This window comes from Notamacropus eugenii, chromosome 6 (assembly GCF_028372415.1).
Source record: "Notamacropus eugenii isolate mMacEug1 chromosome 6, mMacEug1.pri_v2, whole genome shotgun sequence".
Taxonomy (NCBI): domain Eukaryota; kingdom Metazoa; phylum Chordata; class Mammalia; order Diprotodontia; family Macropodidae; genus Notamacropus; species Notamacropus eugenii.
Genome location: NC_092877.1, coordinates 681047 through 695071, shown reverse-complemented (window position 1 = coordinate 695071; position 14025 = coordinate 681047). Strand labels below are relative to the sequence as shown.

Here is a 14025-nt window from a genome sequence, read left to right as displayed (position 1 = left end):
GTGAGGGGGCGGGGTCATGCTATCCCACACAGTTCTGCTTCATTAACTTATTTTAATTCCATGTGTATTCTTTTCTCTTTCCAATATATTTCTTTTAAATTAAATATTGCTGAATTCTCTTCTAATCCATTTAACTATCCTCTTACCTTTTAAGGGACAGTTTGTTCGATCCCTATTCACAGTTATACTTCTGGATTGTATATTTCCCTTCATCATATTGGCTTACATATCTGTTCTTCTCCTTGTTTCCCTCCTTGTTTTGCTTCTCTATGACATGTAAGAGCTCTTCAGGGAGGACTAATACTTGTAATGTTAGTGCTTGTTGTGCCTTAAGGCAGGATTGCACATCCACCTTTGTTGAACCTAACATTTTTTCTACCTTTTCAGTCTTTTGAATCTTTTAATATCTCTTGATATCTTATGGAGTCATTTTCTATTTAATTCTAATTTTCAAAAGTATGTTTTTTTGAATAAGATTTTGTACCTCTTATTCCAATTTGTCAATCCCCTTTTCATAGCTTCCTTCCATGGTTTTCTTTACTTTTTTCATTTGTAACTTTCATTTGCTTTTCAAGTTATGTGATCTGGTATAAATTCTCCTCAATGTCTTCCTGAAAAGTTCAGGCCTATACAAACTCCTGACCAGGTTTTCAATCATAAACAATGTCTGTTTACTTTTCCCTAATTGGAAGTTCCTGGATTTTAGACTCAGTCATTCTTTTTTCCTGAGAAGCTCTGCAGATTCAAAGGATTCCCTTTGGCATGCAATTAATTCCAGCCTGATTATTCCATTGTAGGTTTCAGCCTGGGATGATGGTTAGAACTAAGTTCCTATTCTGATCCTCATATCAGTCACACAGCTGCTTATTAATCTATGTTCAGTACATAAGTGGAGACCTCTCTGCCACCCGTTCCAGTCTATCCCGAATTATTAACCACAATTGTGCAATGAGCTATACAGTTATAAGATGACATTTTTTTTCTCATGGTCTGCACTAGTTTAAGGACCTTTGGTCACCTCTTCCTGCCCCAGAACATTGCCTTGGTACTTTTATAGCTGCGAGGTGCTCATATGCTCTCAACAATGCACTCCTGACCAAACTCTATTTCTACTGTCTGACTTTCCTGTTTGTCTCATATTGAAACTTGCCTGAAAAAAATGCTATATTTTTTCCCTTGAATTTCAGGATCAAAATTCTATCTGGTGCATTTAATTGATCATTGTGGGAGGGCTAGGATATACATTTTCCTGCTATTTTTTCATTTTGACTCTGACCTTCAACCCTTTGGATTTTCAAGACATCAAGAGGATTGGTAGTATAGTCTTGAGTTTTGATGCAAGTCTTGGGGTCTTTTTGTGTAATTCTACTGCCAAACAGTGGTTTTGGCAGTAAAAAGGGCATAATGAGGAGTAGGTTAAAGATTAGGGATTAGCTTTATCTGCTTATACTTCATTAGATTGCTAATTCATTGGGGTTTTCATTATCTAGACCAAGGGAATATAAAAAAAAAAATTGCATGTGATTAATTCCTATTTTGGAAATTTGAGAAATTGTGATGTTCAGAGAAAATATCTTGACATCTACCTTGATAAAAAATTAATAAAATGTGTTTTAATTGATTCTGATAATGTTGTAAATATGGGGTTTTTTGTACCCCCAAGGGAGGTGTTGCTGAATTGACAGGGGAGACAAAAGGAAAAGCATATCCCTAACTGTTGTAAGACCCTTAGAGAGTTTCAATGGTAACTTTGCTTGGTCTCTGGTAATTCGTATATTTGAGATAGAAGGGAATGACAAACATTATATAGCCCAATTTCTTCATTTTATGATGAAATAAATTGATGTGCAGTTTGATTTAAAGATTTGTCTAATCTAAGAATACTATAAGGAAAATAACCTCCTTCTTAGTAAAGATGCTCAGAACCACAGATTTGGAATTGAGAATATAATGTCAGACATGCTAGTTGTGTATTTTTTCTTTTCACATGCATTTCTTAATATCAGTGTTTGTTGTTGGGATTGTAGAAGTTTCCAAGGAAGCAGCTTATCTAAAACAAAAGAGCAGCAACAACAAAACAACTTTGATAAAAGCAAAGGAAGGCTCATACATTTGGAGATATAAGAAAAATTACAGATCATTTAGTTTAACACATTTCTTTCACAAAAGAAGAAACTGAGGTTCAGAAAAGTTAAGTAAATTGTTCAAGGTCCAAATTGCACAACCAGAATGCAAAATTTATTCCTCTGAGATTTAAGAACAATCCTTTTCTTTAATCCAGTATTATGTATTACATCTCACTGAGGCAAAGTATAGAAAAATGCAACAAATTCCAAAAGAAATGTGGAAAGATGGATGTCACTGTTGTTATTTGAGTTTGTAATTGATATTTACAATATCACTATTGTTCTTTTACTTGAAATTATTTTTCACTATTTGATTTGTTTGAAAAGAGGTCTTCCTGGTCCCATTCGTGCTGAGCAAATACCTATCTGTTTTACTCCTAGCAATTAGGATGATCTTTTGAAAGAGATTCCTACAGAGAGTCAATGGTTTTAATAGCTCTGAAGAAAGATGTCCTCTCAACACAGATTTTCTGCATAAATAGTGCATGATGTTAATGGGAGAGGTATATGGCTTTACAAGTTTCATAAAAGTAAACTCTTAGATTAGCGTCTCCTTTCCAAGGATTACCTGGGCCTTAGCATAAGTCAAGAGACTTCTGCATTGTACACTTTTCCTTCAAGGACATGGATGCAAGAGGCAATTCTCTTCATCAATCTCATGGTTGGCCAATTAAAGACAAAGATAATTCTCATCTTTGATGCTGAGGAAGAAGTACTGAGGTCAGCAATTATTTTAACCCTTAATATTTATCGTTGTTATTTCTAGACATTTATTTTTCTAATCGTGACATATGCAATGTAGGTTTTAATGACATGCAATTTAAAAGAATAGAAAATAAACTTCTGAAGGGAAGTCTTCTCTGTGATTTCATGGAAATTTCCTTCAGAGAAAAAGACAGAGGAGAATCAGAATTCCATCTAATGGCTTGTTCAGTATCCAGGGGGTAAAACTGAGAACAAATTCTCCATAGGCGTGTTCCCAAGGGTGCTAGAGATGAATTTTATATCTTCTGCAGCATTCCCAGATATAGTTCCAAACAAAGTATAATGACTTGTTGCTTTCTTACATTCTATCTACTCAGAAATACATTATGAAATAAGGAGAAAGTTCTCCTGTATTAGTCTGTGAGAATTATTATAATAATTAATGCTTCATCAAGATGAATTCTCACTTCTAAAATCGGTATTATTCAAAATTTTTGTTTGCTTATTTTTGCTTCTTGTTTGTTTTATTTAATTTTTCAATCATGGACATATTTTTTCCACCAACTTCATTTCTCCCAGTACCTCAGTTCTAAGAAGCAAATCATACACAAATATGCACCTTCTGGTGAGTAGCTTCATGGAGATATTCCCCTTCCTCCCTCAGTGATGAGGGAGTAGACAAAAGAAATCTCTTTTCAATTTGTCAGTTCAACGGTATCTAAAAAGAGCTTCCAGGAATAAGGCGGGTGGGTGAGAATGTTCCACATCTATTTTGTCATCAGTCAAGTCAACAATTAAGAAGTATTTATTTAGCACCTACTATGTGCAAAATACTATACTAACACATGTGGATATTCTTATTATTATTGTACAGTGGACCATAAGGTAAAGTAGGGGTTTATCGAATATTATAAATAACTTCATGGATAAAACTGAATACAGAGGTATAGGAAGTAAATTAAATAAACTTAAAACTAACTGGAGGAAGAATTTAATAGCCCTTGAAGGAAGAAAAGGTTATAAAGAAGCAAAGATGCAGGATTCTGTAGGAAGATAGTCCGTGTTTAGTGTGGGATATTTCAACCCTCCGCTTTACTACCAATTTTTTTTATCCCTAATAGGCTCATAATTCTATTATTGGTTAAATGGAGAGTAATTATTATTATATCTATATGTTATATTTATTATTATGTTATATATTTTATCTTATTTTGTATTATATATATATATACACACACACATATACATTATTGTTGTTCTCTCCCTAGTAACAAGAAGAGATAGCAAAACTTGCTTATGGAGAGTATTTTTATTCATTTTTCCCCTGAGGTATGTCATTAAAACTTGTGTTCTCCTATCTGAGCTCTTTTCATTATACATAGAAATATATTATTTATTAATTATAAATAAAATTATAATTATAAATAATTATAATTCATAATTACAATATCATTGGAAAGAGATTAACTAGAAGATACCTTTTGAGAACTGGTGGAAAGAGCTTAAATATTAAATCTTTCTTGAAGGGCAACCCTTGTTCAAAACAAAGACCATGGGCAAAATATACAGGTAGAACTGGATATTCAGAAGATATGTCCAGGTTAATAAATGCTGAAATGATCAGGAAAGGGGAAATATGGAAAAAAAATCCGAGTCAGGACCGGGAACACATAAAGAGAACTACTGTTATTACCCATGTATACTACAAAAAGCTTTGATGGAATTCAGATATAGATGAGGAATTTGTGGAAAGTGGGAAATAAACATTTATTAAATGCCCATAATTTTTCAGGAACTCTGCTAAGCTCGTTACAGATATTATCTCATTTGAACTTCAAAACAACTATTGGAAATTGGTATTATTATTATTATCATTATTATTACTTCACAGTTGTGGAAGCCAAGGCAGAGAGAAGATAAGTTTCTTGCCTGGTGTTGAAGAGCTAGTAAGTTTCTGAGGTCAAATTTCGTCAGAGATCTTCTTATATCCAGCCCAAGTTTTTATTCACTGTGCCACCTACCTGCCTCTAGGTGGCAAAGATCACCAGTTTAAAAGTGAGGAATGATACAATAATAATGTAGAGATTCAGTTATTTAGATATTTGTTGGGCATTACCATCAAAAGGTAGAGCATAGATGTTAGTCCTCCCTATAATAATGCAACATAGTGAATCAAGAACTTCCTTGAATGGTGGACTCAGAGAGAAATCGTTAATGGTTTCATGTTATCTGAAAAGGACTTCTCTAGCCTAGTACCCCAAGGTTATATGCTGCTATGATTTTTATTATATTTTATTTATAGTATAATCATACTGCATAGTAAATATAACAATACAATCTCACTATATTTATTACATTATAGTGTAATATATATAGTTATATATGCATATATATATACAGTTACATATATACATATGTAGTTATATATAGTTTTAGTTATGTAGTTATATTTTGGGGAATGACACTAATTAGTTCAAAGGATTCCAGACTAAGCAGATCTACATTTCCAAGTTCCTCTAATTCAATTCAAATGAGAATAATATACTGAACACAATAAATTCGGTAAAGATTTAAAGACTGTTAAGTTGTTTAATTGATACATTGCTATTAATCAATAATTGAATAGTGAATCAGCAGCACTTATTAATTACATGTCATGTGTCAAGTGCTATGCCAAGTGAAAAATGAAACAAAATTCATCTTCAAAGAGCTCATCTTATTTCACAGGAGTTGAAATATACATATGTAACCATATTAAATGTATATTTAAAATAGAAAGAACTTTTTGGGGAAAACATTCATAACTTGAAAAAAGAGGATCATGATTGGATTCATGTTGAATCCTGAAATTTGAAGGAAAATTTGGATTCTAAAATATTAACTTCAGGACAGAGTACATTCTGAAAATGGCCCCATATTTTGCAAATAATTGGAGGGCAAAACAAAATTGAATGTCAGGTGAGGAAGAAAAGATGAGCAATTTACTTAAAAAATGAAATGCATAATGAGGGATGGTGTATGAACATGGAAAGGTAGATCAAAGTTAGGTTGTAGACATCTTTAAAGGAAAAAGAGAATCCCTGGATAGTGACATGGTCATTCATTTGTTTTAAGAACACCATGTGATTTCTATAGAAGAAAGATTGTCTCTAAAATGAAATACAAGGAGCACTGGGCAGAAATTATAAGAAAAATATAGGCTTGGTGTTGATTGAAACTGTATCGTTAAATGGAACTATCCAAGTAGAATGGGGAACGGAAATGCCTCAATAAATTTCTTTTCATTGAAGGTCTTCAAAAAAGATTAGGTGGCCAATTGGCAAGTGTATTATAGAGGAGGTATTTTTCCATTAGGAGTTGGAGTGAAAAAGTCATCAAGATTTGTTCCACTTCTAAATGTTTTGTTCTGTGGCTCTGAAACTCTTTCCAATAGGAACCATGGTGAACGCTAAACAAAATCAGAGTGATGTGGTCATCTTTATTCTCTTAGGATTCTCTGATTATCCAAAGCTCCAGGTCCCCTTCTTTCTACTGTTCCTGAATATCTATGTGGTTACTGTGGTGGGAAACCTGGGCATGATTGTGATCATCAAGATTAACCCCAAACTCCACACTCCCATGTACTTTTTCCTTAGTCACTTGTCCTTTGTGGATTTCAGTTACTCCACTATAATTACACCCAAGCTCTTAGACATCTTAGTTGTGGAAGACAGAAGCATCTCTTTTGAAGGCTGTATTGCACAGTTTTGTTTTGCAGCTACTTGTTTGGTGATAGAGACCTTTCTGTTAGCAGTGATGGCTTATGACCGTTTTGTGGCTATTTGTAATCCTCTACTATATACAGTTGTCATGTCCCAGACACGGTGTGCCCTTCTGATTGCTGGAGCATATACATGGGGGACAATTTCTTCTCTCATATTCACATACACTCTCCTTATCTTGTCATTTCATGGGAACAATATCATTAATAATTTTCTCTGTGAGTATTCCGCCATTCTTTCTGCCTCCTTCTCTGATAAGCATGTCACAGAAATAATCCTATCTATCCTTGCTAATTTTAATACATTTTTCACCCTTATTATTGTGCTCACATCATATCTTTTTATTTTTGTCACTGTCTTGAAAAGGCATTCGGCCAGTGGGAGACATAAAGCCTTTTCTACCTGTGTCTCCCATCTCACAGCTGTAACAATCTTCTATGGGACCATTCTCTTCCTTTACTGTGTGCCCAGTTCCAAAAACTCATGGCTTATAATCAGAATGGGCACTGTTTTTTGTACAGTTGTGATACCTATGCTTAATCCCTTAATATATAGCCTACGGAACAAAGATGTGAAAGAAACCATCAGGAAAATTATCGGACACTAAAATACTGCATCTCTAAAAAGATTCTATTAATGATGCATCTTCTATCAGAATGTCATAATATTTCATTAATGAATTCACTGCTATACAACAACTTCCAACTTATATGAGAGTGGCTACGGTATCCATCTGTATATAATCGTGAACTTACAAGTAACTGAAGAACAAATATGCAAAATGGGATAATCACTGGGGAGGGAAATGCATACACATACAGGCAAATTGATTCATAACTCCATAGGATAAAGATTGCCTAAGGACCTTACACAAACATCTTACATTGTGGATAAATTAAAAATACTAATTTTTAAAGATTATATAGTTATTCTCTTTCACCAACCTTGTCATAACTGTATTCCATGGGGAAGAAGGGAAATTTAAGAATGAGCTATCAAGGTGAGGAGTAGGGTTCGGTAGTTAAAGTTACTTAGAGCAAAACCATTGGGGAGTGACCACTGAAGTTGTTGCAAGATTTTTCCCGTCATGCAAGACTGTATCAAAGCAGAAAGCTAGCATAATTAATGGCAAGACCAAGATTAGACTGTCAGAGGTCAGTAGAGCTTAAACTACTAACTGGGACATGGCAAGTTATTAATTTATATTTGTTGATCAGTAATGAGTCATAGAGAATGGGATTTTTCTTCATCTGTTTTTTTACATGAGTAAGTCAATTTAAGGTACTGAACTCTATTTCAATTAAAGAAATTATAGTTTCTTTTTCCCCTTAAGTTCTACTGTGTTCTCCCTTCTAAGCCAAACATTTTTATTATTATTCTATCTTTGCCTGGGGTTCATGAATTTGATTTATATATTTATATAGATAGAGGTATCTAGATTAGTAACTCTTTAGTGTCTTTTCGTTGTAATCCCTTGAATGTTCTTTAATGAATTTAAGAACTTTGTTCTAAGGAGTCAAAATTTTTACCCAACTACTTAAATAGTCCATGAAGCAAAAGTGGCCAAGAACCCATAATTTAGATCCCTAATAGATTTTTCAAAACTGTTGAAATGCTAGGTAAGTCCACATTCAAAGCCAATGACTATGAAACTTGGTACGTTTTTCTTAGAGATTTAAAAATGCTACCACTGTTGAATGGAGGATTCCTTCTTAAAACAATTTCCCCAGGATTACATGTTCATCTATGACTTCGATTTTCCATGAATAAAGTTTAATCATCCTACATATGCAGAGTGTCCCTCTTTAATTTGCCAATGGTTTTTAGTAGCATTGATTATACTATATGCATAATATAAGAAGTAATATGCCTCATGTTATTGTGCTTACTATGTCAGAGAAGTATGTTTCAGGGGAATGAGTTTAGGGGCATTTTGAGCATTGTCTTACTATCCGTTTATCAATGTAACTGAACCAATGTTCAGACACATTAGGGCCAAGGTTCCACGGTACTATGAAATCCATATTGGTGGCTTGAATCTTAAGACTTCCTAGGCACAACATGACTTTCTTTCTGACCACTTGCGGTATTGTTCCCTTGAACTGATAATTCTGAAATTTGGCTTTAATGTTCCTATACTATATGTCACCTTTTTGTTAGTTCATGAATATAACAGAGCAATCTCACAAGTATTGTTATATGTTTTTCATTCTGTGGAGTGAGGGTCAAGGGGCAAGCATAATATATATTATCTCCCACCCTGAGCATACTCTGGATAAATTTTTAAGCTATTTTTTTCATCAATTATTTAAACATCATTTGCATTCGTGTTTGCAAAAGAAATTATGGGCAACTCTAAGGGAACTTTAATGAATTGTTCTTTTTGATATCAAAGAAATTCCATTCCATGAAGGGGAAACATGAGAAATCACATTATCTCTAACCATGTTTATCCCTTTGGTTCATGAAGAATAATTAAGTAGAGCTTACCTACCTCAGTAAACCGTTGGCAGATCCTGAGGCCCAGTGTTGTGGAGCTGGCAGAAACCACCACGAGGACTCGCACATGCCTCAGCATAGCCAGATGAATGGGTTTACTACAGTTTTGTGATCCTCTACATGTTTCAGTGTAGCCCCAGGCAAACAGTCAACCTCTACTGGTCAGTGCTCCAGTGTTTCCCCGGAGAAATGCAGAAGCAACCCACCAGTCTAAGCACATGGCAGACATCACCACTAGGACCCCTGCTTAGTACCTGGTAAACTGCCAGATTTCTAATGTTTCCAGGAGTGATAGCCACTCCCTACTCCCTCAGCACAGCACCAGACCCAAAAGTCCTCTTCAGCATTAATGTACCACCAAGTAAACAGACAGGGCCTGCAGGCACTGGCACAAGGAGACTAAGACCTTTCTACCTTGGGATTAGAGCTTCAATTTATAAGAAAGGAAAAATGCAAAATAGATGAGGGAAAAAATGAATCTGATCATGGATAGTTATCATAGTAAAAGGAAAGATCAAGACACAAAGTCAGAATAGGACAACAATGTCAAAACATCTATGAGCAATCATCCCCCAAAACAAATAAACAAACAAACAAGGAGTGGTTTCAAACGCAGAAATAACTCATGGGATAGTTTTAAAAAGTGCTTAAAAATCATGTAAGAGAGATAAGAGAAAAAATGGGAAAAACAAATTAAAGTGATACAAGAGAATTATGGGGAAAAAACACTTTGGGAAAAGAAAACAATTGCTTAAAAAGTAGAATTGTCCAAATGGAAAAGGAAATGCGAAAATTCACTGAAGAAAACAGTGTTGTAAAAAGGAAAATTGGCTAAAAAGAAAAGTAAAATAAATAAAACCTTGAAAAAAAACAACTACTTAAAAATTATAACTGAGCCAGTGGAAGCTAATAACTCTATGAGAGGTCAAGAATCAATCAGACATTCAAAAGAATGAAAAATAGAAAATGTAAAATAGCACATAGAGAAAAACTCTGACCTGGAAAATAGATACAGGAGAGACGATGTCGAAGGAGAACCTGGGCAGAAAATATATTTCCAGAAATTATCAGGTAAAAATGGCCTGATATACTGGAACCAGAGGGAAAACTAGGCATTGAATGTATTCACCAATCACCTCAGGAAAGAGATAGCAAAATGAAAACTTCAAGGAACATTATACTCAAATTTCAAAATTATTACATCAAGGAAACAATACTGAAAGTGGTCAGAAAGAAAGAATTCAAATATTGGGGACCCACAATCATGATTACATGAAACTTAGCAGCTGCAACATTAAAGCATCTGAGATCATGGAACATGATATTTCAGAAGGCAAAGGAGGTAGGACTACAACCAAGAATCACCTACCTGACTAAATGAAATACAATACATGAAAATGATCATTCAATGAAATAGAAGGATTTCAAGGTTTCAGAAAGAGAAGAGCAGAATTAAGCCAAAAATTTAATCTCCAATATCAAGACCCAAGAGAATCATTAACAGGTAAAAAGGGAAAAACAAAACAAAACAAGGAATTCAATAAATGCAGTGTTTGTATCCCTACATGAGAAGTTGATACTTGAGATGCTTTAAAATTATACAACAATTAGTACAGCTAGGATGAATATTCATTGACAGGGGATAGGAGTATAAGATTAATTTGAAGGAATGACATAATAATAATTAAGAGATGAGAAAGAGGAGTGCACTGGGTGCCAAAGGAACGGAGAGGTAGAAGGGGGTAAATAATTTCACATGAACAGACATGAAAGATGGGAAAGGTGGGTGATGGGCTTCCCTTGAGCCTTACTTTCATCAGTATCAGCTCAAAGAGGGATTAATATGCACAATTCTTTGAAAGTAGAAATCTGTTCTATCTGATAGGATAAGTAGTGGGAGAGCAAATTAAGTAAATGGAGAGGAGTGGTTTTGGTCCTTCATTTTCAGAGGACCAAAATGACATCACTATGATAAAGTCACGTTTCATTTTGTCCAACTGTGGCTGATCAGACCAATATGAACTCAGAATGCTCTGCCAGAGATTGGGCACAAATAATCCATGTGAACATTTGGGATGGATACTCTAAATCTGCATTTCCTTTGAGCTCTTTTAATTCTGCTTTGCTCATAGAGCACAGCAACTTCTCTTATGTGGGCACATCTGGCTGAGCCGTCCTATGCTAGTGTTTCCCATGTCACTCAATCACTCTCAGAGTTCTAGGGAGAGATCTTGAGAGTCTGTTCAGGAAGGACTTGTACCTCTGGTGTGATGGGTGCTGAGATTTTTACAGGGCTGCTTTCCATCTTTGGTGTCCACTTCTTCCATGCAACTCTCATCAGTGATCGCAAGAAACTGTAACATGTTCAGCAGCCACACTCCAGTAAACCATTTCAGCAGATGGGCTAAGCCAAGTTGAAGGTAACCAGGGGGTCTCAAACCCATTAGTGAGCTATGGAGGTGTCCACCACAAGCTCGTGAAGACTTTCCCTGGTGGAATGGATGGATGAGAACAATTTGTTCCAATGGCCATGAAAGGGAGACGGCACTAAAAGAAGTGTGTGTGGGGCAGATCAGGACAGGTGGTAGGAAGAAGCAAAACACTGGGGAGGATGGAAAGGGTGAAAGGAGAGCAGACAAAAATATTAGGAAAAATAGGATGGAGGGAAATACACACTTAATAATCCTAACTCTGAATGTGAATGGGATAAACTCTCGCATAAAATGGAAATGGATAGCAGAATTGATCAAGAAGTAGTATATTGCAATATGCTGTTTACAAAAAAGACAGTGGAAGTAGACAGATCCACAAAAAGTAAAGATAAGGGGATGGAGATATATGAATTTGCCCTAGCAATATCAGATCTCAAACAATATCGTCAAACTAGTCATCAAAACTATCTTGTAATGACTAATAAATGGGATGGTGGATAAGTGGAATAGATTAGGTATACAAGAAACGTTAGTGAATGGCCATGGTAAACTATCGTTTGATAAACACAAAGGCCTCAGTATTTTTAATTAAATTTTTTAATTTAATTAATTAATTAATTAACATTTAATTAATTTAAAATTTTAATTTTAATTAATTAGTGTTTAAACACTTTTGATTAAAATGTTTTAACACTTATTTTCAGTGTTGTACCATCACTACCATATAACTTAGATAATATTTTTTCCCTCCCTCCCCTCTATATCCCCCTTCCCTCCTCTTGATGGTCTAAAATTTTATATAGGTTCTACACAAACATTCTTATTAAATACATTTTCACTATAGTCATGCTGTGTAGATGAATTAAATTGAATGGGAGAAAGGAGAATATCACTATAATATCAGTCAATTACTAGTCTGTCCAATAAAAATTATTAAGTTCTTACCGAATGCCAGGCATCTCATGTGTGCTTAGGACTCCAAGAGAGTCAAAAGATGATCCCTACCCTCCTTTCAATTTGGGGTTGGACTATATGGCCATTGACATCTCTTCCAACTGGACTGAAATGCTGGTATTCTGTGATTTTTCTTCAGTAAGAACCATGGGGAATGCTGACCGAAAATTATAGAACAATTTCTCTAATGAATATAGATGCAAAAATTTTAAATAAGACTTGAACAGAGCTCCAGATCCCTTTATTCCTGGTATTCTTGGTGATATATATTATTACTGTAGTAGGAAACTTAGGTATGATTTTGATCATCAGGATTAACCCCAAACTGCACACCCCATGTACTTTTTCCTTAGTCACTTGTCTTTTTTAGATTTCTGTTACTCTACTATAGTTACACCAAAATTGTTACACATTTTGGTTGTGGAAGACAAAACTGTCTCCTTTGCGCCCTGTCTCATACAATATTCTGTTGCTGTTATCCGTGTGGTCATAGAGGCATTCTTACTAGCAATGATGGCTTATGACCGTTTTGTGGCAATTTGCAATCCCTTGCTATATGTAGCTGTCATGTCCCAGAAACGTTGTGCCCTATTGCTGACAGCAGTATATACATGGGGCATAATTTCTTCTAGTATATTCATCTACTCTCTCCTTATAAGGTCATTTTCTGGAATCAGCATCATTAATAACTTTCTCTGTGAGTATTCTGCTATTGTTTCTGTCTCCACCTCTGATAATCATACTATAGAGACAATTTTCTTTATCCTTGCTAATTTTAATACATTTTTTACCCTCACTATTGTATTCACATCTTATCTTTTAATTTTTGTTACTATCATGAAGATGCATTCAACTAGTGGGAGACATAAAGCCTTCTCTACTTGTGCTTCCCACCTGACAGGTGTTACTATCTTCTTTGGAATCATCCTCTTCCGCTACTGTGTGCCCAGAACCAAAAGTTCATGGCTTCTAGTAAAAGTAAACACTGTGCTTCATACAGTAGTGATCCCCATGCTGAACCTCTTAATATACTGTTTAAGGAATAAAGATGTGAAAGAAACTATCAAGAAATTAATGGAACTGCCAGTTAGGTGGTGCAGTGGATAGAGTTGGCCCTGGAGTCAGGAAGCTATTAGTCTAAATTTGGCTTCGCATAAATCCTATTTATGCTATCCTTGGCAAGTCACTTACCTCTGTTTTCCTAAGTTTCCTCATCTGTAGAATGAGCAGTAAAAGGAATGGCAAACTATCCCAGTATCTTTGCCAAGAAAACCCTAAATGTAGTCACAAAAAGTTGAGCATGACTAATTGAAAAAATAACAGCAACAATGTGTTTTCACTCCGAAATTATTGGCACTGATAATTCACCTTCTGATTGTCATAATCTGGGAGAATTATTTGGTATATTAACTTAATATATTCATTTCTTAATAGTAATGTAACAATTTTCTATGATCCAATATTTGGCTACTATAGGTATCCATGAGAAATCTATAAGCCCATACCTAAATGAAGAAGCAACAATAATGTAACATGAAAATAGTTAAG

General features: G+C 34.9%; 1 protein-coding gene and 1 pseudogene across 1 annotated transcript; both read left to right on the top strand.

Moving 5' to 3' along the window:
* The first annotated feature begins 6269 nt into the window (after window positions 1-6269).
* On the top strand, window positions 6270-7199 carry LOC140511490 (olfactory receptor 5D13-like). The gene has a single exon (XM_072620629.1). It carries the CDS (start codon window positions 6270-6272, stop codon window positions 7197-7199), a length of 930 nt encoding a protein of 309 aa, XP_072476730.1.
* A 5389-nt stretch (window positions 7200-12588) lies between these two features.
* On the top strand, window positions 12589-13584 carry LOC140511762 (olfactory receptor 5D14-like; annotated as a pseudogene).
* Window positions 13585-14025: the final 441 nt, after the last annotated feature.

What these genes read in the sequence shown, in the direction of transcription:
- LOC140511490 (XM_072620629.1), top strand. Translation starts at nt 6,270, where the DNA reads ATGGTGAACGCTAAACAAAATCAGAGTGATGTGGTCATCTTTATTCTC.